Raw genomic sequence first — 27,787 nt, 5'->3', positions numbered from 1 at the left:
CCCGGCCCGGGCCCCGCGAACGCCGCTCGCACCCGGGGCCGCGGCGAGGGGCGGCGGCTGCGCCCAGCCCCGTCCCCCAAAACACTCCTGCCCATGGAAGCACCCAAAACCAACAGGGATGCGAGAAGGGAAGCAGGGAGAGGATCACGCTGTTCCCACGGCAGCAGCAGCATTATTTTCCCTCGTCCCCAGCTCAAGGAGAGCGGAGATGCTGATAGCGCCCGTCCAGAATGGAATGCCAGCTGACTTGGATTTTGTGCCCGGCTGGTTCAGGCCCAGAGCCAGGATCCATCCTGAGAAAAGGCCACACAATACAGCAGAGCAGAGGGCTGAGCAACCCCGAGTAAAGATAGCTCGGCCACAGCCCGGGCTCTGAAAATCCTTTTCCATTGTGAGCATGCAAAAGCCTGGGGAGGATGAGTTCAGCCTGGAAATATTTCACCCGCAGCAGCACAGCTCTTCCCAGAAGGAAAGAGCTGAAAAAATGGTCCTTGTACCTCCGGCTGTGCCACAGGTGTCTGTCTCCTGGCTGGGTCCTTGGAGCACCGGGAGCTGCACTCTGGGAGCTGTTTGTACCATGGAAAGGCAGGACTCTGAGGGCCTGGCTCCTCTGGAGTCGTACCTGGCTTGGGCATCCCAAGGGAGGTCCAGAATCACGGGATCACGCAACAGCTTGGGTGGGAAGGGACCTTAAAGCTCTTTGTGTACCAACCCTGCTGCCATGGGCAGGGACACCTTCCACTAGCCCAGGCTGCTCTGACACTTGCCCAGCCTGCCCTTGAACCCTTGCAGGGACGGGACAACCACAGCTCCTCTGCACAGCCCGTGCCAGGCCATCCCCACCACACAGCCAGGAGCTGGCACAGCAGGCATCACCTCTGGGTTTGGATCATGGCGCAGGGAAGAACTTGGACACGCAGGCAAGGAACTTGGATCCCAGGCAAGAAGAGGGACAAGTACCAGCGGCACAGAGCACCCCAAGTGGGCGCCACCGGCTGGCACCGCCTGGTCCCCGGCGTGTGACACCCACGGGAGCGTGTGGCACTGGGCATCCAGCCCCGCCGCCTCATACCGGGACAGGCGCACCAGCGCAGCGCGGTCGGTCCCTGGCAGCCGGCGGTGCCCGCGCCCGCATTCCCGGCGGTGCCGGTGCCGGTGCCGGCAGGTGCCGCTGTGGGCCGGGCCGGGCCGGGGGCGGGCCGGGGGCGGGGGGCGGCGGCGGGGGCCGGGCCGGGCCGGGCGCTGCGTCCCTCCCGCCGCGGCTGCCAGCGCCGCCGGCACCATGGGCTGCTGCTGCCGCCCGCTCTTCCTCGCCCTCCTCCTCCTCCCGGCAGGTAAGCGCAGCGGGATGGGCGGCGGGGAGCGATGGGGCCGCGGGGACGGAGGAGCCCCGGGACTGCCGGGGACAGCGCGGCTCCTTCCCGGGTCCCGCCGCGGGTCCCGCTCACACCCCCGTGTGAGGGGTCACCCCCAATGACAGCGGTGCGGGAGGTGTCGCCCCTCGCCCCTCGGAGGGTGTCCCCGGCTGCCCGAAGGAGGGCGCCTGGACGAGGCCACCCGAGCGTCCCCACGGCCGCCCCCTGGCCGGGCTGGAGTCACCCCCGCCCCGCGCGTCCCTTCCCCCCGCGGCCGCTGCTTCCAGGGAATTCTGTGGCTCTCCCTGGCCTTGGGCCGAGCTCGCACTCCCCCAGCCCCTGGAGTCCCCCCCCGGCGGCACCAGCGTCCCCATGCCACAGAAATTGCCCGGTCTGGCACCTTCCCCCCGCGAGGCGCTCGGCGGGGACACTTCTGTCCCCGGCTGATGCGACAGCGAGCGCGGGTCACCCCTCCGCCCGCCCAGGCTGGGCTTTTAATAAACACGAGGAGCCGCCTGCCCGGGAACATGGAAAACACACTTGCATAACCGGGGACGCCGCGCGGGAGGAGAGCGAGATCCATCGGCGGGGATGTCGCTGTCACATCGCTGCCGGCACAGCAGCCCCAGGGAGCTCCCGGCACAGCCCGCAGGCAGCGGCAGCCGCGGGACCCCCAACCATCACCCCGGACCTCGGGAGATCCTCTCTGGATCAAGGGGAGCGGGATGGAGAATTGTCCCTGAAAAAGGGGGATTTGTCAGCGAGCTCCCGATCTGTGCTTCCCGAGATGGGGATGGGGACGAGCATTGGGATGCTGGGGATGCTCTTTCTTCTCCCTCACGGGCCCACATGTGCCCCTAGAGCAGGCGGTCCCTGCCGGGAGGCAGCCTTGGGGTCGGGGCGGGCTTTTCCCAGCGCCCCGGCCAAACCCGAAGCTGTTCCCACGACCATCCCTCTCCAAAGCTCCAACGCCAGCCAGGCTTGGCACAAGAAACAGGAAAGATTTCCCTGGACTCTGGTCCCACGTCCCTCAGGCTGCTCCCAAACAGCCCTCGAGCATCTTTCAGATGCTTTCTGTAAAAGTTTTTCCCTCACTGAAATTATTTTTTAAAAAAAGAAAAAAAAATGTGTATGTATATATATATATAATCTCACTGGGGAGGAAACACCAAGCACAATTTAAATTTGCTCCAGGCTCATTCTTCAGGAGCAAATGACAGCCAGGACGTCACTGGCCAGGAGTGAAATAATTCTGGGCTTTGCCTGGCCACGTAATGAAAGAGCAGCGTCTCACACAAGGAAGTTTTTATCCTGTTATTACTCCTTCCTCTGGATGGAAATCGAAACCTGTTTTGCTTTCCTGACCTGGTGCCCAGCCCCAGGCCCACTCTCCCCTCCTGCAGCTCCCCCTGTGCCCCAGCTAGGATGTTTTTAAGCACCTTTTAGAAGCAGATCTTGGTTCTGAGTGCTTCTTCGTGGAGGCTCTGGGCTGGAAGAGCTGCTTTTTGGGCTCTCAGAGCCTCATGGGCTGTTTAATTCTGCCACTGAGGAGGCAAATGTTCAGGCACTCTGCTCCCCCATGAGCTGGAGGGCAGGGGAGCTGGGGAATTAACCCCTCTCCCAGCCCAAATGAGCCATCAGGCTCTAATACCAGAGGATGCTCCAAAATTCCTCTGCCAAGCCCAGTTGCTTCTCCCCCTGGGAGGGGCTGGAATGGGGCTGATGCACGTTGGAAGCTGCACCTGGAAGCACTAATTAGCAGCCAGCCAGGAAAATTATAGAGCTGGGGAGTTGTCACCTGGGCAGAGCTGCTTCTTGCAAAAGTCCTGGCTGGCTCCAGAGGTATATCCAAGATATGGGAAAAAATATTTTGAGGTGTCCCCAGCAGGCAGGTCCATCTGCCAGCTCCCAGCCCCAGGAGACAGCAAAGAGCATCCCATGGGATCCCTTATTCCCCTTCCCCAGGGGAAATCAGCACAGCATAACACCTGTTGGCATGTTTCAAGAATATAACTTGAAATACCTAATGTATTTTTTACTTAAACAAGCAAGACATCATTTCAGAAGGGGCTGGAGCTGTCAGCTACTGCTTTCCACCCCAGGTCCTCATCAGATACCTCTGGCTGTACAGGCTGGCAGGTGTTTCGCCACTCTCAGGAGGAAAAAAATCACCTAAAAATTCCTCTTCACCTCCTTTTCTGCTATAATTTCATTGCAGCATCAGCATCAAGGGCTTAAGAGCTGAATAATTGAGCAACACATAGTTTGGGGGGGGGATCACTACCTTTTCCTTGGCTGGGTTTGTTGTGCCCCCAGCAGTCCTCACCTCTGGGTTGGGATCACGGGGCAGGGAAGGACCTGGACAGCCACCCCAGGCCAGGAAGGAGGGAGTGTGCAGGGAGCCACGTGAATTTAACAACAAAAAAAATCTGTTTGCAGCTGGTAAGGGTGCTGGAGCTTCCCTCCTGCCTCCTCAAGGGGACTCTGCCCACAGCAGCATTCCTCAGGCTTCGGAGGGTGTGCAGGCCTCAGGGCTGGGACAGACAGACACACGGACACAGGGATTTCTGCTGTGCAGCTGTTTCTCTGAGCTACAGAAAGCCTCAGAGCAATTAGAGCTCAGGCACTTAACGAGCATGCAGCAGAATAAAACTAATCATGCAGGAAGCCAGCTCGGCCTGCCAGTAAATCACAGCAACTGCACATTTATTGGATCTGATGGCCCTGGCTGCCTCTCGCGGGCAGGGAAGAGCTCTGCCTTTTACCTGGTGCTGCTTCTGGCCTCTACTTTTCTCCCTTGGTGTCCTCCTGCTCTCAGAACTGCTCTCACACCATCTCCAGCATACCCTGGCACTGAAAACAGAGGGGACAGAGCAGCAAGGAGCGGAGCAGCACGTCAGGCAGGGGTGCTGCTGCTGGCACTGGGGGTCACCAGCACTCACAGGCAGTGCTGGAGCTCTGCTGCACACCTCCAGCTGGAGATGCCCCCAGGAGTCACCATTTCCCACCACTGATCCAGCTGGGTGGATCAAACTCCCAGTGAGTGTGAGACACAGCTCAGAGCCCGCAGAACAGCTCCCAGACCTTCCCATCACCCATATTTCTTTGGGATAACGAGGCAAGAGTCCGCAGCAGTCCCCAGAAGGAGAAAGACACAAGTTAAAGGCCCAGAGCAGCCACCACACCCTCTGTGCTCCCGTCCCTACGTCAGCACGGAGCTCAGTCCCAGCCCCGTGCACTGCAGGTGAGGCCCCAGCCAGGGAGATTTGAACATCCCCAGATCCCAAACTGCATGGGGACAGGGAAGGAGAGGCAGTGCAGGGCTGAACAGCTGGAAAAACTCGTTGAACCCAAAGCAAAAACCAGTTTGGCTTAGTCCTAGCTGCTGTAAGGAGAGCTTCTGCCATCCACAGCCAGATGCTGCTGGTTTTACAGCAAAGAAATACAACGAAAATCATACCTGAGCATTAACAAGGGGGAGGGGAACTTTAAAAAACCAGCACCAAGTTAGGGGAATAGCCATCCACAGAAACCAAAGCTGAGCCAACGAGGTCATGGGCAGGAAATCCTTACTTGTATTTACATCTAGATTGTTTTACTGCTCTGCATCACTTAACCTGGTGTCAACCCAAGGCACGCTCAGGGGAATCAGGGCAGTTCTGTCATCAGCATTTGGTGAGGAGCAGCATGATACAGGACTGGCAAAAGGTATTTCTTTGCTCACTCTCGTGATTAAAGCCAGGTTTCTACAGAGCTTTGCTTTAAAGAGCAGTGATGCTTACCTATGGCCTTGGTTACTTGTGTTTTCTGGGTGTTTGCCAGCTGCTAAACTGGCACAGAAAGTGGCACCCAGGCTGGTGCAGCAGTGTGTGTCCAGCAGCTTTCCTTGTTTTCCTGCTGCTGCTGTAATTCTTGTTCAGAGCGGCTGGGGAGATTCCTTGTGTAAGGGCAGGCAGAACAAACAACATCCATGTTGTGGAAACCTGCATTATCCCTTTGGCCTTGGCTGCTGGGGGAGCTCCCCTGGCTGCAGCTGGGGCTTGGGGGCTGTAGGTAACTGGGGCTGCTCCTGGCATCTCCTGTGGCTGTGTCAGAGGCCGTGAGCTCTGCAGTGAGCCTGGCTGAAAGCTCCATCTCCGCCTTTATCAGTGGATGTTTGTTTGCAGCTCTGGCCTGATGTCATTCACTCAGGCTGGAGATGTTCTCTGGTGGCTTTTAGGCTGCCTTTCAGCTGGCAGAGCACTTCAGGATCTGCTGCAATGGCTTTTGGAGTGCCTGGGAAGTGCATCCTGGAGAGGCTGCCAGCCCAGGTCAAGCAGCTCTTTCCCAAGAGGAGCATGAGCATCACTCAGCTCTGCAAGGGCAAGACCTGCCCTTCTCTGTGCCTTCCAGGAGCCAGGAGAGCATTGTGGCAGTGGGAGACGGAGATAATTCACCAGGAGAGAGGGATAATTCCTCAGGTTGGCATGTGATTAGGGCTAATATTCCCCTAAGAATATCCCCTTCCCCTAAGAGCAGGATATTAGATTGACACAGCTTTGTGGTCTTCTTTCCCTGGCTGTTTTCTGTATTCCTAGTGAGAAAATCCTAGGAAAAGGACTTGGCAAAGCTGCTCTGGGGCCCTGGAGTGTGACACTGCTGCTTTCCTGGGCGGTCACCTCATCCTGGCAGGCCCCTGCCTTGCTCCCTGATGGATTCCAGCAGGGTGGTCAACTGCCCTAAGTGAATTAGATGAGCAAATTCCTCAGGGCTGAGCTATGCTGGGCATCCTCTGGGAGCTGACGTCCCTCAGTCCCTCTGACAGCCCCTGCTGGAGGTGCTTCAGCCTCCCAAGCCACAAGGTCCTGTGGGAAGTGCTGTGCCTGTCTGGTTTGTCCCTTGTCCCCCAGCAGCAGCTCCTGCAAACCAGGTGTTGGGGAAACCAAGAAAAGCTCTGCTTGGCTTTTGTTTTCCTTTCGGTTTTCCCTTTCAGATGCACTGGGGAGAGGACAGGATGTGCACACAAGGCTCCCCACCAGCTGGGTGCAGGGACATGGATGGGGACATGTGGAGCACCAGCCAAGGGAGCCCTCAAGCCTTTTGTCCCTCGATCCTCACCCCATTCAGAAGCAGCCTGTGTTGCCTCTGGGATCAGGGCAGGGCTTTCCTGGGGTCGTCTCCTCTGGGTGGATCCCAGATCCCCCATGGAGGAGGCAGGGGACAGCACAGCACAGGGACGGGCTGCTCATAGCGGGAGGCAGGGGAGACCAGGGCAGAGCTGAGCTTCCTTGCTCTCCTGGGAAGAGTCCCTGTGACTTGTGACCTCCTTGGCTGGGAGCTCTCAGCCAGCAGCCAGAGATTGTTCCTGCCTCCAGTTCTGGCTCAGCCTCCGAATTTATGCCCCTCAGATGTTATCGGAAAGTTCCTGACTCATCCCGGCCAGCAGCACTGCCAGCTCCGCTCTGCCTCCAAAGTGCAGCAGATCATGGGAGCTCTGCTGACCCCAAGCACTTAGGGACATCAGGGTGGCTTTGCAGGGAGGTGGAAAGCTGCCTGTGTCCCTGAGGGACCGGGAGCATCTGCACTTCCAGAGGTAACAAACTCCTGAGGTCCTGGCAGGATCCTGCTTGCTGGGCTGCAGAGGCTGGCTGGGGCCTGCTGGAGAAATCTGAAAGCTCCAGGTGTGAAAATATTGACATACAGATGGATTCTGAACCGTGTGGTGTGAAGGGTCCCTGGTCCAGGCCTCCCTGCAGTGACCAGATTCCAGCTTGTCATCCCTCTGCCATGGTTTGTGTCCTCGGCCTGAGCAGGGCGACAGCTCAGAGCCATCTCCCAGTGCTTGTCCTCAGGACAGCAGAGCAGCCACGGCCTCAGTCCCTCCTCCAAGACCCCTTTTCTTGGGAAAATGAAGTCCTTCCACATGGGTATCCACAGGACCAAAAAAAACAATTTTGGCTGCATTAATGAGTCCCTGCTCACCAGTGCCAGATCCCATTGTTCCTGCAGACAGGCACTGCATGTTTCTGTCCTCCCCACTCCTGATCAGTTCATTGCAGCTGGAGTGAGCTCCTGCTCAGCCCAGTGCTGGGCTTGGGATGCTCTCTCTGGGGGGTGTAAATAAATGAATACATGGAATTAAAATGCCTCCCCATGTCACACGGTGCTGGCACACTCTTCCCTCATCCCAGCCACACTGAGGGGGCCAGTGCTGGACCAGTGCTGAGTTTCCCCCCCCTGGAAAGGGGGGAAAAAGCCCCAGCAGTCAGCTGGTGGGGACAGAGGGAGAAATGACTCATCCTCATGCTAAGAAATGGAGACAAATGAATGAATGCACAAGGAAATGGGGGGAGAGGAGAAAGAGATGTCTTGTGTTATCACTCCCAGCTGCACAGGGGCTGCTCTGAGGAGGAGCTGCTTCCCCTGCTGCTGGCAGCAGATGGAGGGGGTGATTGGGGTGATAGGAGTATCCCAAACTGGGGGAAAAACGGGGCTGATGGTTGCCAGGACAGTTGGTCTGGTTTGAGCCTTACCTCTAGGCACCCAGCTGTATTTCCCCTCTCTTCATTTTAGATGGCTCTCTCCATTTTAAATGTTATTTCCAGCTGAATTCCCAAGCCCTTTAGCACTCTCCCAAGCACCAGCTTGCCCCAAGGATTGCTCTGTCACTAACATTTCTTTGTCTCACTCCTAGGACTGGGCCATGACTCCCCAGAGCCACCCCTCATCCCCATCCGCCCCCCCTTGCTCTGGGGGGGTGTCCCAGTGAAACCAGACTCCAGGGATGGCCCCACAGTGGCTCCAGGCCAGCCCCAGCTGCCCTTGGCCACGGAACCCTCCGGAGATGGGACATCCTCCAGGCCCCTGGAGAGGGATGGCCACAATGCCAGCACCCCGGTGGCAGCACTGTCCCCTGCTCCTGTCCCTGTGAGCTCCATGGCCACAGCAGGAGGTCCCTCCGTGGCCTCCAGCCCCAGCTCGGTGCCAGCCGCCCCGGAGGCTCCCCGGACAGCAAACCCTGCCAGCGTGGCAAGAAGTACCCTGGATTTGGGGGCAGCTGCCAGCCCCACGGAGCTGGCTGTGCCATCCCCTGCCCCCTCCCTTCCCAGCAGCCAGCCCACCCCACCCCCCGGCACGGGCCCGTCCCTGACACCCGTCCTGGAGAGCCCGGCCGTGACCCAGCCACCACTGCTGGCCAAGGATGTCCCTTCCCTGGGGACACTGGCCATGGCACCGAGCCTGGCCACGGAGCCAACATCCCCCCCAGTGACTGTGATGAGCCCCACGGAAGCGCAGGCCACGGCCTCGGAGAAAACCACCGGGGTCACCATGGAGGAGGTACCACGTGCCCTGAGTGCAGGTGAGCTCCCCGTGTGCACACAGAATGTCAGGGTGCTCAGGTAGGGGAGGCAAACCCCCAAACTGGAAGGGAAGAGGTGCTCAGCTTCCTGAGAGCATCACTCTGCAAAATTCCTGGAGCAGCCCGTGTCATCTGATGCACTGGCAGAGCCCGGGAGCGGTGGATAACAAATCTTGGTTGCCTGGAGATGTGGATAAAAAGCTCAGTTCTAAATTTGACTTGAAACACTTCAGGATGAGAGGAAACAAGCGGCTGGATGGTGGGTGCAGCCTGAGTTAGGATGGTGTAGGTTTTAACTTTCCCTCCTGGAGCCCTCAGGAAGCTGACACGAGCTTCTCCCCATCCCCTTGTGCAAGCACAGGCAGCTTAAAAGTGCTCCACGTGTCTGGAAAAGGGGAGACCTGGAGCATTTCCTAGCCTTGGCTCAGCACTGGATGCTGCCTAGTGCTGGGAGCAGCAGCAAAGATTGAGTCCACAGTGCCCAAGCTGTGTTTCATCCCACACATACCTGCTCTGCACTTATGGCAAGGGGATCATTGCCAAGATAAAGGGGGGCCCGGCGTCCCCTTTGGGAAGCAGTGAGGGAATATTCCCCCCATCAGAGACAGCTGGGAGAAGCTGGGGTGTGGCATGTGTGCCATGGAGCTGGGACTTGTGAGGGGGCTGAACCCTGAACGCTTTCCTTTCCGGTGTTTCCTGCACAGGCAGCATTGTGGCCATAACCGTGACGGTCATCGTGGTGGTGGTGCTGGTGTTCGGGGCAGCTGCCTACCTCAAGATCAGGTAAGGCTGGTTTTGGGGTGGCCCCCCTCCCTGAGGCTCCCTCTTACCATCACCAGGATGATGCCAAGTGGCAGGAAGATGCTGTCCCCAGGTGTGGCAGGGCAATGTGCGGGCTCTGGTGCCAGCAGGGCTCCGTTTCTCACCACTCCTGTACTGGAAAGCAGAGTTTGCATCCCTCATTTTGCAACAGCCCTGCTCAAATGCCAGGGATGCTGCTCAGCATAGTCATATCCAGTAATTATCCCTTGGGAAAGCTGGGACAATAAACAGCAGCAGAGCCCAGTGCTGAGCATCCCTAATGAGCCTTTGCTGACAGCTGAGATGAGCAAAGGTCTGGTTTTAATTCCCTGGCCAGGCTCATTCAACGGGGGTAAAATTCAATCTGAGCTTCACTTCTCCCGGTCCTTCCTCTCAAAACATCCCAAAGCTTGACCTAGGGAGCCTTTGCATTAATATTTCTTCATCCCATTGCAAAATAAGTAACAAATCCTCAAAGTAACCTCGGGTTTGCTCTCCCTGGCAGGCACTCCTCCTATGGAAGGCTTCTGGATGACCACGACTACGGCTCCTGGGGCAACTACAACAACCCCCTGTACGATGATTCCTAGCAGGGATGAAGCCAAAAACCCCAAAAACCCTTAATTTATAAGTAAGCGCTTCTGCAGCAGAGCATCCGCTGTCGAGGAGATGCCGGGCACGGAGCCCCTGCCTCAGGCAGGATCACCACGGGGCTGCTGGATGGCAGGAACTGGAGGGCAGTGCTGACAATAAACCTCAATTTTGGCCTTTGAGCAGGAAACCAGGTCCTGGGGCAGGCCAGCCACTTGTTGGAGACAAGAGAAGCCCAATTGCCCAGGGGGAGGGGCTGGGGAGGTCAAGGGAGGGGATGGAGGTTGAGCCAGTGCTGTGGCATCCTTTGAAATGCTGCTGCTCTGTGATCTGTGGGGGAGTGGGGGGCTGCTGAGCCAGAGCCAGCAGCGTGCCAGGGTCTCCTGTGCTTTCACATGTCCCTTTCCCTAAAATCACTTCCCTGTGTTGCCCTGCTACAAAATCCTTTGCCTTGTCTCCCCAGGAACCATGAACAGCTATGGGGCTGCTCAGTCACTGCTCCCTTTCTTTTCCTGCAGGTGCTTCCATGCACAAGTTCCTAATTTAATTTTTTCCATTTAATTGTGAGGGGTTTGGTCCCAAAAGCAGCCTAGGAGCCCACGGGAAGATGCACTGACCATCCATTTCACACACGTGGCTGCTCACTCCACAGCTTTGTTTCCATTCCTCAAAAAAACTTGGCTGCTAAAATACAGCGGAGTGTTCTTTTCATCCCCAACTTGTGTTCAGCTTTTAGTGTGGGAAGGCTGGGGGTGGCTGATGGCAGAGCTGGTTTGGGAAGGGGATGCTCAGCAGCTTCTCCCTCTGGCTAAATTCCCTGGCAGTGGAAAGCAAAGCCCTCAGACCTCGGTGAAAACAAGAAAGTAAACCTGTGACTGGTTGTTGCACCTCTCAGCCACACCCAGCCTGGAAACTGTTGGGGCTGGGAGCATACAGAGGGAAGCACAGGCCCTGAACATGCTTAGGATGAATAAAATTCTTTTTCATCTTTTTGGCACCCAAGAAGCAGCAAATTAGGCTACTTGGCTAAGAAAAACCACAAACTGAATTAAAAAAACGCCACCCTTCTTCTCTGGCGATAAACTGGGTGTTGTGCTGCTGCTGCCAAACTGAGGGAATAAAGGGAGAGGAAAAGCCATCCCCTTCAATTAAAAGTATATAACTCCAAGGGAATAAATTCCTTTTCCATAAAGGAGAACAGAAATGGGGTGTCAGCTTTCCTGCTCAACCCTGTGTCTGGATCCTCAAAATGAACTACTCTCTCTTACCCTACAATGCAAGGAAGAAGCTGTACATATTTTTGGGGATATCCCGGGGTGAAAACAGATTCCTCACCTCTCTGGGACCAGACACCATCCCCAGTGACATGGATGATGTGGACATGGACGATGTGTTTCCATCTGCAGGACTGTTTGCCAGCACAAGCCAAGGCACAGGGCAGCCTAGGGAATAATAGATGCGCGTGGCAAGTGGAAAAAGCACTTTATTCTGGGGGGTAATGCCCTCAGAGGGAGGATGCCTGTGTTCCAGGCAATGCCTTCAAACACCCCTTTCAAATTCCCACCTCAGACTCTCTGGCTTATTGAGGGGTTTCTATCCCACACCAGTATAGCAGGGGAAAATGGGGAAAAGCAACCAGGATATGCCCTAAAAAAGGCCCTTTTCCTTCTCTTTTAAAAACCAACAGGGTTAACCCTGCTACCAACTTGTTTCATTTACAAAACCAGCCAATTCCCATTTTTCCCAAAGGCTCCCACAAGCCTGGCTCAATTCCACCTCCTCCCATCTCCCTCGCCTCCCTCCCTCCCCCCGCCCCCCTTTGGCTCCATTTCATCTCAGAGCTATTTTATTTATACAGAAAGAGAAACAGCTGGCATAGCTCCGTGGTGTGGAACATCCCATCCCCTGAGCCTGCCCTGGCTCTCCCTCACTGGCTGGGAGCTTCATCCCAGCTTCCAGACTCCCTCTGGCCTCCCTAACAATGCTCTTGTTTGGTGAATATTCCCATGCATCAGCCACCTTTCCAAGCCTGAGTTACCAGAGTGAGTAGCTCCTGGTTGCAGGTGTCAGAAGCCAACTCCAGCTGGGACCATGAAGGAGAAAATCCAAGGAAACCGCCCCATTTCCAGCATGGAGGTCCCAGCACACCCCTGGGCTGAGCCCTGCAGAGACAGATGCTGCCCCTCTGAGGTATAAACAGCACAACATGAGGAGCGTCTCCCTCACTTCCAGCTGGAAATTTAAAAACAGATGGATTCCCTGCAGCCGGGCAGGGGCGAGACTGCCCCAGGAGGGGGTGGCTGAACAGAGGTTTAACACAGAACACCCCCACTTCCATCCCAAATAACACTATTGGAGCAAGCCAAAACCACACCAGAGGCACCAAACCAGCCCAAAACTGGGGACCCCTATCAGCTGAGCCCCTCAGCCCTGCACTGTTCCACTTGCTGCCTCTCCATGTTCCGCAGAGCTTGGCAGGCCCTGACATTATTAATAGCTCTGTGACCTTGTGTGCGGCCCCTGAGCCTGCTGGAACTCCACTTTTTTCCCACAAAGCAGCAATAATCCCTTCTGCTCCTGATTCTGGCCTGGAGGGGTGAGCAAGGCAGGATTCCGGGTGCCAGGGAGTGAGGGAGCTTGAGCTGCTGCTTCCATCCCTGGATCATCCCAGTGCCCTGATCCCAGCATCCTTCCTGCTCCCATCAGCTGCACCTCCATGGACAGGGCAGCAAAGCTCCCTAGAGCACCTCCCATCCCATAAAGCAGCTCCTTGCCTGTCTCTATCCCCCCTCCAACGCCCTTTATCCCCTGAAAATGCCATTCCTTTTCCTACCCTGCCATTTATTCCCTGGGAAAGGGAGTTAAGGGCTCGGTGCCAAGATAAACAGACCAAACAGTGGTTCAGCATTCCCTCAGCATTCCCATTCCCTCGTGCTTTTTCCAGAGGCAAACACCAAACACAGGGGAACAAAAGGTCAAAATCACCTGGATCCCGTACCATGAATAACTTTCCTTCCGAACACCTAAGCTCAGCTCAACTTAGAATTTTCTTTCAGCCTCCTCTTGTGGTTGGAACCCAAACAAGAATATTTCCAATCAATAACTGCAATAAAATTAGCTTCCCATTTAACAGCAAGCCTGTTTGGTTGTGGACCTCACCAGCACGGTTTTACCATTAGCCACACACTCCAAGGCTACTTGGCCAGAGTTTTCTGGGACAACAACTCCTGCAGGCTGGCAGGAGCCCCACTGGCACTTCCAGGCTCACCTGGGAGCAGGTCTCCACCCAGGGAAGTAGGTGGAGTCACCAGGTGCCAACCAAAGCAGCAGGGAGTCTTGCTTGTACCACAGAACAAAAATATGAAAACACAGGAGCTTGTAAAAAATAAAGCACTGATTTTCCTGACAGTGGCTCAGGCCTCACACCTCCCCACATCCAACCATTTTTCAGCACTGAATCATGGTTTGAACTCAGCTGGGAATTTCCAGGGAGTATGTGTGTGAAAGAAGAGCACATCACGCTCAGTGTAGTTTGTTTATTTTAATAGAGACCTTTTTTAACATTTATTTATAGCAGTGAGAAAAGTGCTCCAGAAAAAGATACCCCAGTCAAGGCAAGCTACAATAGCTACCATCCAAATCCTAAATATTCCCTACAGAAAACGGGCACTGCTGGATTAAGAAAAGTTCATTTTACAACAGAACAAGTTAAAAATGAGTAATTATAACCTGAAGAGGAACCAACCCTTTTTTACATCTTATTACTGTGAAGTATCTGCATGTGAAATTCACAGAGGACTTCCTGCAATATTTAGGACTGCAAAACACCTCAGGCAGAATGTTACATGAAAGAGGGTGGAGCTGGGGTTTTTATTTCTTTCAAAAGGCAGTGGTTCTCCCCCCAGTGAAGTTTGACCATGAACAAACACCAAAAAACCACAGAAAACTGGACCCTGGACTGCTTTATTTCAGTGAACATCCCGGGCTCAGCCTGATGTGGAGGATGTGTTTCACTTTAGGTACCTAACCAGCAAAATCCAGCTATGTATGAGTCTTAAATCCCACACCACCTCAGCCTTTGCCAGAGAACAGAGCAAAACAAGGAAGAAACAGGGAAAAAGTGACTGCAGCTGGCAAAGGAATCTGAGCAGAGAGACAGCAGTGAGTCAGGATGGGTGTCCAGGGGGAAAAGGGGGGCTTTGCACCTGGATCTTCCAGCTGCTCATCCCAGCAGGCAGGGCAATTCCCTTGTTTCAAGGGAATTCTGTACACACAGGTGACATGCACAAAGGGAGCCGAGGATGCCACCGCTGCCCGCTGTCCCTGTGGACACCCATCATTCCCAGGAGGCACACACATCATCCCCAGGAACACCACATCCCCACACACGGCCCTCTGGATGCTGGCACTAGCCCCAAAGGCCTCTCAAAGCGACCCATTTTCCCCCAGAGCTGCCTCTCCACCTCCCTTCCCCTTCAGCTGCCCCCAAACTCCTCCTGCTGCTGCGCCGGCCGCTCGCCACATCTCCTCCTTCTGCTCCTCTCACCTGCCTGCTCCCCGACGCAGCACAGGACTCCTTGAACTGGGAAAACTGGAATTTTTACTGACACAAGAGTTGCTTTGTTCCCAAACCAGTCTCTGCCGGGGCCCGGCCGAGCCTGCCCCGGTCACTGCTCCTCCAAGGACAGCCGGCACCGCCCGTCCTGGGCCGTGTTGTAAGACTCACAGCTCTGGCACTTCATGCCCAGCAGGTGGAACTGCACCGTGGAGCGGGCGTTGCAGTCGTTGCAAAGGATCTGCAGGCACACACGGGAGGGAGGGAGGGAGAGGCTGCAGCACCAGCGGTGGGTGTATATAAACAGCAATGACAACATCCTAGGCCTACACGTGACGGCTCCTCAGCATTCCCCACCCCTTGGGCTGACTCCCGATCCATCACGGGTCCCTAGTGCCCTCTGCTGCCAGGAACTCCGAGGCACAGCTCTAGGGAAGCCAGGCAAGGGCGCCCTCTTACCTCCACCATCATGTTCTGGTACTCGGTGGGCATGGGAGTCTGTGCCACCTCGTTGTCCAGCTGGCGCCAGTACCTGGTCATGTCCAAGGCCGAGTGCATGCACAAGGGACACCTGTAGCCTCTGGCAGAAAGAGGGGGACACGTCTCAATCAGAAGGTGAAATGAGGCCATGAAACAAGGCCATCGGTAGGGACAAGTTTCACATTGTATCAGGCAAACAAACAGCACGAAGCAGCAAGTTCTGGCAAACAGAATTGGAAATTATATGCACTTTATCCCTTTAAGTTAGCCCTTCATCCCTTTAGGAGCTGTCTTTAAGTCAGTTGGTGCAGAATTGGCATCAACTTTTACCTTTTGAAGAAATATGTTTGGACTAGGGTAATATTGAGAGGAAAGATGTTTGGAAATACTTACTCCTTCAGCATTTCGTCGTAACATGTTCTGAAAATGAAACACAGGCCAGTCAGAAAAACTGAGTTACTGACAGGGAACACACCTGTGCTGCACAAAGGGAATAAACCACACAGGTATCCCCATGGCAGAAATTAAAAACATCCCTAGGCCAAGTAACAGGAGAGCTTCACACTGTCAAACCTGACTGAGAAGGAAGACAACCCCCCTAAAGAAAATACTTCCTGGAGAAACAGACTGTCCCCACAATGCAGGTGCCTCAGAAAGCAGCTGTAAGCAGCTGGTACAGACTGAACGCTGCTGAATAAACAGCCAATACAATGCAGCAGGTGTTTCCCTTGCTCAGGCATCTGCTTTACCTGTGAAGAAGGTGACCACACGGCAGAACATGGGCTCCAACACGAGACGTGTGAATATCCTGTTTGGAAGCAAATATAAGACAAAAGAGAAGAAAATCAATTCACACACAATCAGAAACAGGGGCCACACACAGTTATCCAGGAGATGAAAAGAGGCTGCTCACCTCCAAACATATTGGACAGTCCTGCCTGGAGACATTTTCAATACACTTTGCAAACGGAAAAAGAGAAGAAAACATTATTCTGCTGTGTAGTTTTCTGTGTTTTTCTATACTGTAAAACTCCAATAGGTAAAATTTCTTATGTCTTCAATTAGTGGCACCTGTGTTGCTGTTAGGTGAATTTAGAGGAGGAGAACCCACTGCTCTCCCTGTTCCTGTGGCCTCAGATGGGGCTGAGGCACATCCAGCTTCATGTTCAAGGCACTTCTTTTTAAGATATGGAGGTCAGTGGTGCATCCTCACCTTGTGCTTTCCTTGGAGACTCAGGCTCAGGCACAAATTACACTTGGAGCAGTGGAAGAAATCCTCCTTGGGGCCAATCCTGTGGAGAGAGGAGTCAGGGCAGGGCCGGTGCCCGCGGAGCCGGGCCCACTGCCCGCACGCACCTGCAGATGCCGCACTCCTGGCAGTGGTACTGCTTCTTGTCACGGTCAAACAGGTGGCAGATGTCACAGTAGTACTCCCCAAAGAGGCTGCCACAGCCCTCACAGCGCTGCTGGGCCTGAGGGGACACGAATGTCCTGAGTGCTGTGCCTGCTTCCAGGCTCCAAAGGGGTGTGGAGCTCCTGGAGCAAAGCTGGGAGCTAAGAAGTGATCAACAGAGTGGAGAGGACAGGCTGAGGGAGCTGGGCCCTGATAAGGGATGGCTGAGAAGATCGAAGCCATGTCTGCAGGGATGTGGAAGGTGCCAAGAGGATGTAATCAGCCTCTGTTCCGTGCTGCCCAGAAACAGGCCGAGAGGCAATGGGCAGAAGCTGATGCACAGGCAGCTCCACCTGCACAGGAGGAAGAGCTTCCTTCCTGTGGCCTGGAACAGAGAGACTGTGGAGTCTCCCTCACTGGGGATATTCCAGAACCGCCTGGATGCAGTCCTGTGCCATATGCTCTGTAATGACAGGACATCCTGAGCTGGAAAGGGACCCACAAGGTTCACAATGTCCAACACTCAGCCCCGCACAGGAGTGCTCCGAGCATCCCACCAGGTGCCTGACTGCAACGCCCACATGCCTCCTGCCCTGTGCCAGCACTGGGGCCGTGACCCCTTCCCCCGGGAGCCTGTTCCAGTGCCTCTGGGTCAAGAACTGTCCCTGCCATCCATCCTAAACCTCCCCTGACACAACAGCAGGCCATAACCTCCCGGACGCACCTTCTGCAGGAGCCGGCAGCTGCTGCACTGCACCTCGGACACCTGGAACCGATCCAGCTGGTGCTCCTCGGCTGCGTCGTGGCACAGCCGGCACGGGTACAGCTTCCTGCAGCACGGGGCCTGCCAAAGGAAGGACACGGCATGGAGCGGCCACCACCCTGGCACGGCACGGCACGGCACGGCACGGCCCCCGCTCACCCACCCGCAGCCGGCAGCCCCGCCGGTAGTGCTCGCATCCCTGCTCGCGTCCCTGCTCGCCTCCCTCCGATCCCCCCGCCGTGGCCATGGCCGCCAAGGCTGCCCGGTCCCGCTCCACCTCTTCCGCTTCCTCACAGCCGGTTCCGGAGGATTTGGAGGTTTCAGAATGGCTCCCCCCGCTCCCCGGCTGGAAGCCTCGTGTTCCCCTTCTCGCTGAAGCCTGGTTCGAGTGGGAGGGGAGCTCTGGAGATGTCCCGTCCGAGCTCCCTGCCGAGGCGGGGTCACCCAGAGCAGGTGATACAGGGCCGCGTCCAGGCGGGCTGGGAATGTCTCCAGAGAGAACTCCACGACCAATCACAGAATCATAGAATATTCCGACTAGGAAGGGACCCGTCAGGATCACCGAGTCCAGCTCCTGACCCTGAACTCCACCAATCCCACCAAGCTGCCCGAGAGCTTTGTCCGAACACTCCTTGAGCTCAGTGATCCCTGCGGGTCCCATCCAACTGAGTAGATTCCATGAGCTCTTCATGTTGAGGTAGAGCTCCTTGTGTTTCAGTTTCTGGCCACTGCTCCTTGTCCTGTTGCTGGGCACACCAGAAATCTGGCACCATCCTCTTGACACCCATCTTGGAGATACTTGTATGGATTGATGAGATTCCTGCTGTCTTCTCTTCTCTGGACTGAGCAGGCCCAGCTCCCAGAGTCTCCCCTCCTGAGAGAGATGATCCAGACTCCTCCATCATCTTTGGTCTCTGCTGGACCCTCTCTGGTAGCTCCTTGTCCTTCTTGACCTGTAGAGCCCAGAACTGATCACAGCACTCCAGATGTGGCCTCACTGGGGCCAAGCAGAGGATCACCTCCCTGGACCTGCTGGCCACACTCTTCCCCATGCAAAACCTTCCCCTTAAACCTTTCTCTCCTCCAAAAACCCAGCTTTCCCCCAAAAACCTCCACTCTTTCCTCCCCAAACCTTCTCCCCATGGCTACCTGACTGACTACTGTGGCCAAGTGGAGCATCCACTATGGGGACAGTCAAGCCCAGAATTGGAAGATCTTTTTATTTACAAATGAAATGTACATGTCAAGAGACAGCATAGAGACAAATCCCTAAATACAGTGAACTCAGACCATATTCTCTCATGATCCATGGATGGGAAAGGCTGTATTTTGTGGAAAAATAAGTTCCAAAGTTAATGACACCATGAGGCTTGTGACAGCTGATGGAAAAAAGTTTTGAGCAAGACAGGGACAGCCCAAAACTGACCACAGACAAACTAAGGCCAAGTAAGCAAAAACTGTTTCCAAACAGTCAAGTTTTACTGTCCCATTCTCCTAGACGACCTAAAGGAACAATGAGTTACTGAGACATTCCATGTGCTGCCTGCATCACAGCTCAGTATTCCACAAGGATATTCCTTCCTTCACTATCAACACTAGCCAGACAACATAGCCAGGGCAAACACCCCAAAGACAACTGCCCAGATGCGGGGTCAAAAATGTGAAGAGAAAACCTAAACCAAAGTGACAAGTGCATTAGCGAGGGTTTCAGAGGAACAGCTGCAGATTTGCACATTTAGATATTGTATTTCTTGCACAGATGTTTTCTTCACTGTCAAGGCAAAGGTGCTTTTCGATCCAGATCAGGCAGCCCACTGATGCGTGAGAATTTTGACAGCTGCTTCTGTCAGGATTCACTGAAAAACAAACCTCTCAGGCAGGCAGCAGCTGGACAAGAGAAAGCCCAGCTTCCTTCAGAGTCCTCCAAAGCAGCTCCTGCCCTTGTCACACACCAATGACCACTACTCTTCTCAGACAAGACCTGGCCCTAAGCCAGAAAGTCAACATTCCAGGGGCTGTTTGCATGAAAGAAATCCAGCAGCAAAGGCAGTGCAAGCTCCATCCTTGGCCTGGACCCAAGCCACTTCCGTGCAGTCTGCTGCACCAACAGGAGTAAGGGATCCTCCTCTCCCCTGCAGACACCTGGCAGCTTTAGCCCCTGCAAACTCAGATGGATTGTTCCCACTGTTCAGTCACCTGCATCAAGAGGAGAAAAGGAGAATGACTCTGGACAGACTAACAAAACACAAAGGTGCTCCCTGGTGAAAGGCTTCCTTTATTTTGCTTTGTTACACATCCTTACCTTGCTGAAGCTGTGCATTTACACCTCTGTGCTTCACAGATCAGAAAACTTGAGTTGTTTTTTCCCCTGCCCACATGCAGGCAGCCAGCTTCCCCTTTTTTTGCTGTTCTACCAACTTGCTCAACCCCCCAATTCCATGAGCTGCTTCTTTTCCAGCCCCAATGCCCAGCACCTCAGGAAAATTATTTACTGTGCACAGTGAGCTGTGTACTGTAAGAAGTCTGTCCTAGCTGCATGTCCTGATCAAGAATGTGAAGTGGAAAATAATTTTCCTATTGCAGTTCCCATCCCTAGGTGAGTGTTCATGAAACCATGCATTTGGAAGCCCCCAGCAGGCTACACGGCAGGAATGCAAGCCCACCTTTTACAGGCAGGTGTGACCATCTCCCCAGGGCTAGTGCTCGACCCTGGGGAAGGTGGCTTCTGATGCATCCGGCATCAAGGTCCCTGACAGCTGTAAATTGGGAAAGAAAGAGACAGGATCAATTTCCAAGTGTAGCATCAACAGAGAAGACAATCAGAAACAGCCTTCTAAAGACACATGCAATGCCAACACCTAATTCAAAACAAATCTGTTCTTTGGTCAAATCAGGCTTCAAAAATGCTCCCACAGTGGAAGACTTAACAACCCCGAGGCAAATTCTGCTCCTTTAGGAGTCAAACTGGAATTCTGTGGGCCATGCTGTTGAGAAAGTCCCCAAAAACCAAAGCAAACCAAACAAATACAGAGCAGCACAAACCACTTTATTGCCTTGCTACCTGCTGTGAAGGCAGACTTGAGTTATGAAGGTCGATAGCAGCGAGGGAGGGGACTCGGGACTCTGCAAACATTCTATTTTCCTTCTTCAGAAATCTGGGAGGCTGAGCTGCAAAACACAACTAAGGTGAGCCATGTTTAGGGAGTGAAGGCTGACACACTGCTTCTTGACACTTGTTGGGTACCCAGGTTCTATTTAGAGGAGCTCAAAGTTCCTACCTTCCGCTCCCCTCAGCTCAGGGAGATGATTTAGTTCTGGCAAACGCACATTTGTCTTGAGGAATTCCCAATTCTTCTTACTTGCCTGAAGGATAGGTTTTTTGTTAGTAACCTATAGTCAAGGGCATATGGAGCAGCTCATGAAAATATAGACAAAAATAAAGCTATTTTCAAGCTTAAAAAAGCAGTGGCGCAGCAATGCTCTGATGCAGTTGGAATTTGTCCAAGAGTGAGACAAAAGAATCTGATGTGTGTGAAGGAATTCAACCTGCTCAAGTGCTTTTTATACACAAGCAATGGAAAAGCTACAGCAAAATAAAAACAATCATCTAAGTGAGGCTGCTTTTGGAGAGATAAAACACAGCCCTTGGAGAATGGCTGGGATTAGTTATCTGGAAACAGGCAAGTGTTCTTGGCTGGCACAGTAATCATCATGCCTAGGTAGTGAGAGAGGAGGAAAACTTTCCATTTCACTTGTTTTCCTTATCAATTTTTAATGCAGTTATGACATGACTAAGTAAAGCCCTGGCCACAGTAAATCCAAACCCTCGGTTCTGCTTCAGTAGCACAGCACACATGGTCTATCGCTCCTGGCCAGGCAGGAGGCCATGGATATATTCCAAATCTCACAGATATCCTGTGCTGGACTGCTCCCCTCACTAAAAATTGCTTTCTGACATAAAATATATTTTATCTAAGAACTGTTAGCAAGGGATAATGAACGCAAAATCTGCAGGGAAAAAGGGGTAACAAAACCAGTAGTATTTCTAGTATTTTCAGTGGGGAGTTATGGTGAAAGATGGACCAGATGGAGTTCTTGAGAATACAACACACGATTGAATTAATTTTTGCTTGGCCAAGGAGGACAGACAGACGGACGGACGACTCACCGGTGTCAGGCTGACATTGCAACGCCCCACTGGAGAAGGCTTCCGTGCCTTTAGCAAGGGGTTCAAGTATTTTTTACTCTTTTCATCAAGTCTGTAATCAGAAATGCCCCACAGCTGGTGTGAGCTGGGCTGACACAGCCAATATAAAGCACCAAATGCAAGGTGTCCCAAACCCCACATCCTGCTCCCACATTGTCACCCTGCCCCTCCCAGGACATCCCAGGAATGATGGATAGGAGCTCCCCTAGCTCTGCTCCCTTACCTGTAATTAAGGCTCCCAGGCCCAGACCCCATCCCAAATGTAGGAGAGAAGTTCTGGTTGATGGGAGGGATAAATGTGCCCAGGTTCTTGGCATAGTCCAAGTTGCTGCTGGAATCTTTCAGGTTGGTCTGAGGGCTCAATTTCAATGGGTGGATTGTGTTGTCATAGAGGAAGCTCAGCTTGGAGGATCGATCTGCTTTCTCTGCATCAGCTTTAGAGGGCTTGGTCTTTATCAGCTTCCCATCTTTGCTCCTTGGGCCTATGCTGAAATCCTATTTGGGAAGATAAACATCATCTTTCCTTACAGTCATAGTTAAAAAAGCAGTTTACAGCGGTGCATGCAGCAAAAAAAAACATGTCAGAAGCCTACATGTGCATGATTCTGCAAGAATCTAATGGAGATGGAATTGGTTTTGTTAGAATATCTCTGCTTTCCATCAAACAGGAGAAAATTTGTCAGGGTTCCAGCACTCTCTGTAAATAAGTCAGTTGAGACTGGAATCAGAAATGATAGAGGAAAACCAGCTGTATCCTGTGTCTCTTCTGAAGAAATAAAATAAAAACTCATCTCAATGTCACCTCAAAGTCACTCTGAAGCATTCTTAGTATCCAGTTGAAAGGAAAATTTTTATTTTTGATGACAGGGCTTCGAAACAGGTTAACAGCAGCATAAAGCATGACTTATGCTTCCCAAGTGATTCCCCTCCAGCTCTGTATTGCCAGGAACTGCACCACTGTATGGTTCACCTGAAAGGGACTGGCCCAAGAGCCCCCTGCACACTCCCAAGCTATTTCCTAGGAATTTAAACTGCTGCACCTATTTTAAAAATAATGATACAAAACATGAGAAAAACCCCAAAACAATACAGGTTTGGAAAACACAGATGGACCAACCTGGACGCTGATGATTTTTCTTTCTTCTGAAACATCATCTTTGTCCCTCTTATTGACTTTAGATTTTTTTTGAAACTGATGGTCTCTGGTATCTTTCTGGATTATCTGTTTAAGCTCCTGAGTAAATCTACATTCCATATAAGGAGAAAAGAAAGAAACAAATAATAAAAGGACTTCTGTTTATATTAACAGCATCATCAGTTGTTAAGCCCAGGCTCTTATAGACTTTTAAACAGTCAAACAAACTGTGCCTTTTAACTAATGAGAAGACAAATGTAATGTATACATTAAATAAAATCTTCTGCACACATTTTTTCACAATACAGCAATAAAGCAATAAAATACAGCAATAAACAATAAATCTGCACCAGTTTGGTGCAGATGCAGTGAGTGAACACAGTGTAAGACTGTACTACCCAATGTGGGGTGACACTGATGAATTAATGTCACAACAAGGTAAATGTGCCATGTGTTCCCTTCCAACTCTATTGTCAGGAAGGTCAAGCCAAAACAAACGGAGGCATTCAGCAGCTGTGAGCTCTGCAAACCCAGCAGTGTGCAGTCTCCAAGCACAACTGCTTCACTTCTTTCTAACCTGAGCCTGCAGTGAGCAGGAAAGGAGCTCTTACCTCTCAGCAAAGCCGTCCTTGTTGAAGAAATCACCCTGCAGGAGCTGAGCACAGGACGGTCTCTTGTCTGGGTCAATCTGCAAGCACTCCTGTCAAACCAGCAGGAGGAGAAAAACACAGCAGGAATTAAACAAAGGCTTTGGCATGAGGAAAAGACCCCTGCAGTGACCCCTTTGGCCCTACAGAGCTGCGTGTCCCCATCACCCTGGACTGGAGCTCTGGGATCCCCCACCAAGCTGCCAACCCAAGCTGCTCACTGCCTGGGGAGCTGAGAGAAGAGCACTTCAACATCCCTGTGCTCAGCTGTGTGAGGTGGAGGGCAGGGAAACAGAGGAACACTCACAGGAAACACTCAGTTAATTACCTTGGCTAATTCCAGCGCTTCATCAGGGAGCTTGGGATAGCGTTTCTCCAGGGATTCGAGCTCCTTCACCTCGGGCAACTTCAGGCCAGCAAAGAGGGGGTTTTTATAGAATAACTCCTGTTGTCTTGGAATTAAGTTACCTAGAATCAGGCAAACAAAGGTGGAAAATACAGGACAGTGAAACATGTGAGAGGCTGAAATGCTAGTAAGGGCTATAGTCTGGCTTCTTATCTTTCCACCTATCAAAACAAATCTGAGCCCTTCACTCCTGAGCAAGCCCCAGGGGCTCTTCTTACCCAGGCACTTGGTGATATGGTAGAGCTGGTCAATGTCTGAGTCTCCAGGGAAAAGGGGCTCTCCTGTAAGCATTTCTGTTATCAGGGCGCCAACAGCCCACACGTCCACAGGCCTGGGGAGAAAAACCACCAGCAGCCCAGCTCAGCACAGCTCCATGGCTCCAAAGGCTGAGGCAGGGATGGAGCACCCCCTGCACGCTCCCCAGAGCCCTTGCCAGGCTGGCAGGCCAGGCTCACCTGCCATATTTGCTGTCCCCCACCAGCAGCTCCGGGGCTCTGTACCAGCGGGTGGCCACGTAGTCCGTGTAAGCTTCCCCAGAAGCGGCCAAGGGCCGGGCAAACCCGAAGTCGCAGAGTTTCACAACTCCTGACTGGGAAACCAGGATGTTCTCTGGCTTAATATCCCGATGGATTATCTGTACAGAGAGAAGGAAGTCAGGGAAACTCTCTGTGTGTACACAGCAAACTGACTGGCTCAGCAAGAAGCACAGCTTTCTCATATGCAAGTAGAAAATTACAGGCAAACACAGAACCACTAATTTCGGACACATGTATTTTATGTAACTCTTTTTCCTTTCTATTTCTCTAAGTTCAAAGACATACAAATACAAAAATACATACTTCTATTCTAATATGTATCTATTGATTGTAGCTGCAGAGCTGATTTCTTGCAGATACTTACATTATGGCTGTGACAAAAGGCAATTGCTCTCATAATCTGAAACAAGTATTTGCGAACCCTCTCGAAGTCCAGTCCATTGGGAGAGTCCTCAAGGTCATTGAGCATTGTGTGATCCACAAACTCAAACACCAGGTACCACCTCTTCTTCCTCTTACACACATCCAACAGGTTCACCAGGTTCTCGTGCCTCAGTTGCTGTCAAGAAACAGGGAATGTTTAGTGAGGGAAAACACTTACTAAAAGTTATAAAGGGAAATTTAAAAAAAAAAATTTTTGCAGTTAACTTTTTTAACTGCAGCCCTGCTGGGACAGTACCAAAAAATGCAACTTGAATAAAAAGTGGAAGAAAAAGAGCTGTGTTTTCCAGTTATTTTGTCATGTATGCTTTTGTTTATTTTGTGTCCCCAGCAGACAAGGCTCCGCCTCCCATTTGTTACACATTTATCACGCACCAACACAAAAGGCCATGCTACAGAGCACAGTTATTTATTAGCTAGAACCTGGCAGGGCAACATCCCCAGAGGCTGCCTGGAGGCAGCAGCAGAGCCCAGGGGTGGGACCCAGGAAGATGCAAAAGGACTGCAGAGCACAGGGAATTGCAGGGGAAACTCTGCCGGGGCAGAGGCAGTGCCAGCCAGCCTGCACCTGTGCCTGCCCAGATTTCTTAGAAGGTCTGACAAGAGAAGAATTTTTAAATTTTTAAATAAGAGAAAAAGCTCTTTTTCCAAGAATGATTTGTTCCCCACACAGGAGCCCTGAAGAAGTTTTTGCTCTTTTCAGACACAATTAAATTTCTGCCCAAACTCGAGGGGGGAAAAAAAATTAAACCCAAAGATTGACAGGGAAGAAGGGAAGGAACTACAAAGAGAATAAACCTCCAGGTATTTATTTCCCCTGTGAGAGGCCACCCTTCCTGAGCTGCACATGCAAACATTCTCCTTGCAAAGGTTCCATTCACCCAGGAAATGCAGTTAATTCCCAGCACACCTGGGTGCTGCTCAGTAACTCAGAGCAGGGACAATCCAGGCTCGCAGAGATCCACTTCAGAAGGGTTTGAAGGGATAAGGCTTGGAGCCGCATGCATTTCTATTAACTCCAATTCTGTAGCTCTTGCAGTAAAGGCAAACACCACTTTTTTCCCCTCTTCAGTGCACAGGAACCATAAGCTGGCAGATTTAGGAAGAGATACTTGTGGCAGACAAAAGGACAGGACCCAGGTTTGCCAGTATTCCCACCTCTGGAGCACCCCACATCACAGGAGTAGCCTGGAAATAAGGTTTTCCTTCTTTTTTTTTTTTTTCACCAAACAGATCATCCGGGTCCCAGTGCTCCAAACTCCCAATGTGCCCATGCAGAGGGACAAGCACTGCACAGGGGACAAACATTCCTATGGGGCAAGGGAAGCTCCTCAGGACAGCCCATGGCAGTGCCTCACCACCCTGACTAGGAATCATTTTTTTCTGATATCCAGTCAAAAGCTGCTCTCTTTCAGTCTGAATCCACTCCCCCTCGTCCTTCCCCACAACAGTAACACCAGGCAAATCCCACACTCCAACAACAAAGGACACAGTGCACACATGGTTTAGGGAATCCCACAGGAGTCCTTCCTGCCAGGAAGGTGCCATGGATAGAAAAAAAAAAAAAGGAAAACTTTCCTAGAAGTGTTTTCCCGTCTCAGGTGACCCCGGCAGCCCCCAGCCCGTTTAGGGTCACACTCCCAGGCTGTGAGAGGTCAGCGTTCCTTCTATTTCCAGCAAATCCACAGCAGGAAAGGCCAGGCATTTGGGACAGGGGGACAGCCACCACCAGGAGGCAACAGAGACCTCACCATCCCCTGGCAACGCCAGAACATCCCAGGATCCGCCAGGTGCATCCAGCCCGGCGCTCGGGCCAAGGGAGCCGCGGCTCCGCCACAGCACGGGGGGTTCCGTTAAATCCGGCGCCTGGAGATCCCGGCACGGCCCAGGCGAGTCTCCCTCGGCCTGGGGTGTGTCGGTGACACCTTGTGAATGCTGTGAGGGGAGGCCGAAGGAGTCTGAACACACAAACTGCTTTGCAATTTAAGCACGAAATTGCTAGAAAAAAAGGCGGTGCCGCCGGCCTCACCTTGAGCAGTTTGATTTCCCTCAGGGCGATTTTCCGCACCGCCGCGTCGTCGTCGCTCTCCAGGAACTTCTTGACGGCCACGATCTTCCCGCTCTCCCTGTTCCTGCACTTGGTCACCATCCCGTAGCTGCCTTCCCCCACCAGCCCCAGCACCTGGTACTTGTCCATGGCGGTGGCGGCAGGGCGGGAGGGCCCGGGCCCTGCGGCAGGGCCGGGCCGGGACGCGGGGACAGCACCGGGATGGCGGCACCGCGGCCGCCGCCGGCTCCCACCCAACGCGGCCGCGTTACCGCGGCAACGGCCCGCCGTAAAGCGCGGCCGCGCCCCGCCTGTCGCGAAAGGCGGCCGGAAGCTCGCTCGGCTCTTGAAAAGGCCTCATAAAATGTTTTAAGGGTAAAATGTTATAAAGGTTGCTTTTTCAAAAGCCGCTAGGGCTTTAAAAAGCGCACTAAGCAACCTCATCTCTTGTGCGGTGGGCTGAGTGTTAAAAACCCAGCCTGAGTCCATGCAATGAGGGCTCCATGTGCAGATGGGAGGCTGTGGATGTTGCTAAAGATCAGTGGTGAATAATTTGGTTTTACTTCATTTTACAAACTTGTCTCCATGTGCTATTTGCAATGTAACACCGTGCATGAACCTGCTCCCTTTGAGGGGAAGGAAAGCTGAAGCATCCCTGTGGCTTTACTAATATTTTCAGCCAACACATTCTTAATCCATCGTCCCCTTGTTCCTTCTTCCATCCTGTGATGGATGTAGCAACCCACGGTCTGGCCTTCTGCTGACACTGACTTCTCATGTTCTGGGCAGCAGCGGCACGGCAGGACACGGGCAGGACACGGCAGGAAAACAGCTCCAGGAACAAACTGCAGAAACAAAGGCATTCCATGAGGATATTCCCAAGATTCCCGCCTCAGTTTGGTGGCCTCTAGGTCACAGCTAAGGGCATGGCGGAAAGAAAGGTGTTCCATGATGCATAAATTCCATTCAAATACAGGATTCTGTCTGGTCATCGTCAACTCCCTCCTCTGAATCCTAACAGCGCCTTCGAGGTGGGAAGAAGTTTGTTTCTTCTGATAAGAGGGCAATAAATTCTTTTTCTCTGAAAGATT

General features: G+C 52.9%; 3 protein-coding genes across 5 annotated transcripts; 1 reads left to right on the top strand and 2 right to left on the bottom strand.

Moving 5' to 3' along the window:
- Nucleotides 1-1,234: 1,234 nt before the first annotated feature.
- On the top strand, nt 1,235-10,778 carry PARM1 (prostate androgen-regulated mucin-like protein 1). Its single transcript, XM_054292901.1, has 4 exons — nt 1,235-1,334; nt 8,029-8,694; nt 9,399-9,477; nt 10,001-10,778. Exons 1-4 carry the CDS (start codon nt 1,283-1,285, stop codon nt 10,083-10,085), a joined length of 882 nt encoding a protein of 293 aa, XP_054148876.1. The 5' UTR covers nt 1,235-1,282; the 3' UTR covers nt 10,086-10,778.
- A 3,647-nt stretch (nt 10,779-14,425) lies between these two features.
- RCHY1 (ring finger and CHY zinc finger domain containing 1) lies at nt 14,426-17,324 on the bottom strand. Its single transcript, XM_054293321.1, has 6 exons — nt 16,335-17,324; nt 16,035-16,079; nt 15,871-15,929; nt 15,515-15,541; nt 15,101-15,221; nt 14,426-14,882 (listed from the first exon to the last, which is right to left on the bottom strand). Exons 1-6 carry the CDS (start codon nt 16,755-16,757, stop codon nt 14,754-14,756), a joined length of 804 nt encoding a protein of 267 aa, XP_054149296.1. The 5' UTR covers nt 16,758-17,324; the 3' UTR covers nt 14,426-14,753.
- A 1,152-nt stretch (nt 17,325-18,476) lies between these two features.
- Nucleotides 18,477-26,937, bottom strand: CDKL2 (cyclin dependent kinase like 2). Of its 3 annotated transcripts, XM_054292547.1 has the most exons (13): nt 26,679-26,937; nt 24,573-24,767; nt 24,128-24,306; nt 23,891-24,003; nt 23,595-23,734; nt 23,231-23,319; nt 22,602-22,728; nt 21,708-21,979; nt 21,446-21,536; nt 20,556-20,640; nt 20,339-20,445; nt 19,941-20,033; nt 18,477-19,473 (listed from the first exon to the last, which is right to left on the bottom strand). In XM_054292547.1, exons 1-12 carry the CDS (start codon nt 26,844-26,846, stop codon nt 19,974-19,976), a joined length of 1,626 nt encoding a protein of 541 aa, XP_054148522.1. In that variant the 5' UTR covers nt 26,847-26,937; the 3' UTR covers nt 18,477-19,473; nt 19,941-19,973. The 3 variants fall into 3 exon arrangements, with proteins under 3 accessions (XP_054148522.1, XP_054148538.1, XP_054148529.1); XM_054292563.1 differs by lacking the exon at nt 20,339-20,445; XM_054292554.1 differs by lacking the exon at nt 20,339-20,445 and having other exon boundaries at nt 18,477-20,033.
- Between the last annotated feature and the right edge of the window lie 850 nt (nt 26,938-27,787).

The sequence above is a fragment of the Melozone crissalis genome, unplaced genomic scaffold (assembly GCF_028551555.1).
Source record: "Melozone crissalis strain CALT ecotype California unplaced genomic scaffold, PUWL_Pcris_2 ptg000006l_1, whole genome shotgun sequence".
Taxonomy (NCBI): domain Eukaryota; kingdom Metazoa; phylum Chordata; class Aves; order Passeriformes; family Passerellidae; genus Melozone; species Melozone crissalis.
This window is presented reverse-complemented; position numbering and strand designations above follow the sequence as displayed.

Excerpts from the sequence above, each read along its gene's own strand:
- PARM1 (XM_054292901.1), top strand. The coding sequence starts at position 1,283 with ATGGGCTGCTGCTGCCGCCCGCTCTTCCTCGCCCTCCTCCTCCTCCCG. Across the intron at positions 1,335-8,028 it reads CCTCCTCCTCCTCCCGGCAG|GACTGGGCCATGACTCCCCA; the intron begins GTAAGCGCAGCG and ends TCTCACTCCTAG. Across the intron at positions 9,478-10,000 it reads GCTGCCTACCTCAAGATCAG|GCACTCCTCCTATGGAAGGC; the intron begins GTAAGGCTGGTT and ends TCTCCCTGGCAG.
- RCHY1 (XM_054293321.1), bottom strand. The coding sequence starts at position 16,757 with ATGGCTTCGATCTTCTCAGCCATCCCTTATCAGGGCCCAGCTCCCTCA. Across the intron at positions 16,080-16,334 it reads GTCTCCAAGGAAAGCACAAG|TGTATTGAAAATGTCTCCAG; the intron begins GTGAGGATGCAC and ends CCGTTTGCAAAG. Across the intron at positions 15,542-15,870 it reads TGTGGTCACCTTCTTCACAG|AACATGTTACGACGAAATGC; the intron begins GTAAAGCAGATG and ends TTTCATTTTCAG.
- CDKL2 (XM_054292547.1), bottom strand. The coding sequence starts at position 26,846 with ATGGACAAGTACCAGGTGCTGGGGCTGGTGGGGGAAGGCAGCTACGGG. Across the intron at positions 24,768-26,678 it reads GGGAAATCAAACTGCTCAAG|CAACTGAGGCACGAGAACCT; the intron begins GTGAGGCCGGCG and ends GTTTCTTGACAG. Across the intron at positions 23,735-23,890 it reads CCATATCACCAAGTGCCTGG|GTAACTTAATTCCAAGACAA; the intron begins GTAAGAAGAGCC and ends GCCTGATTCTAG.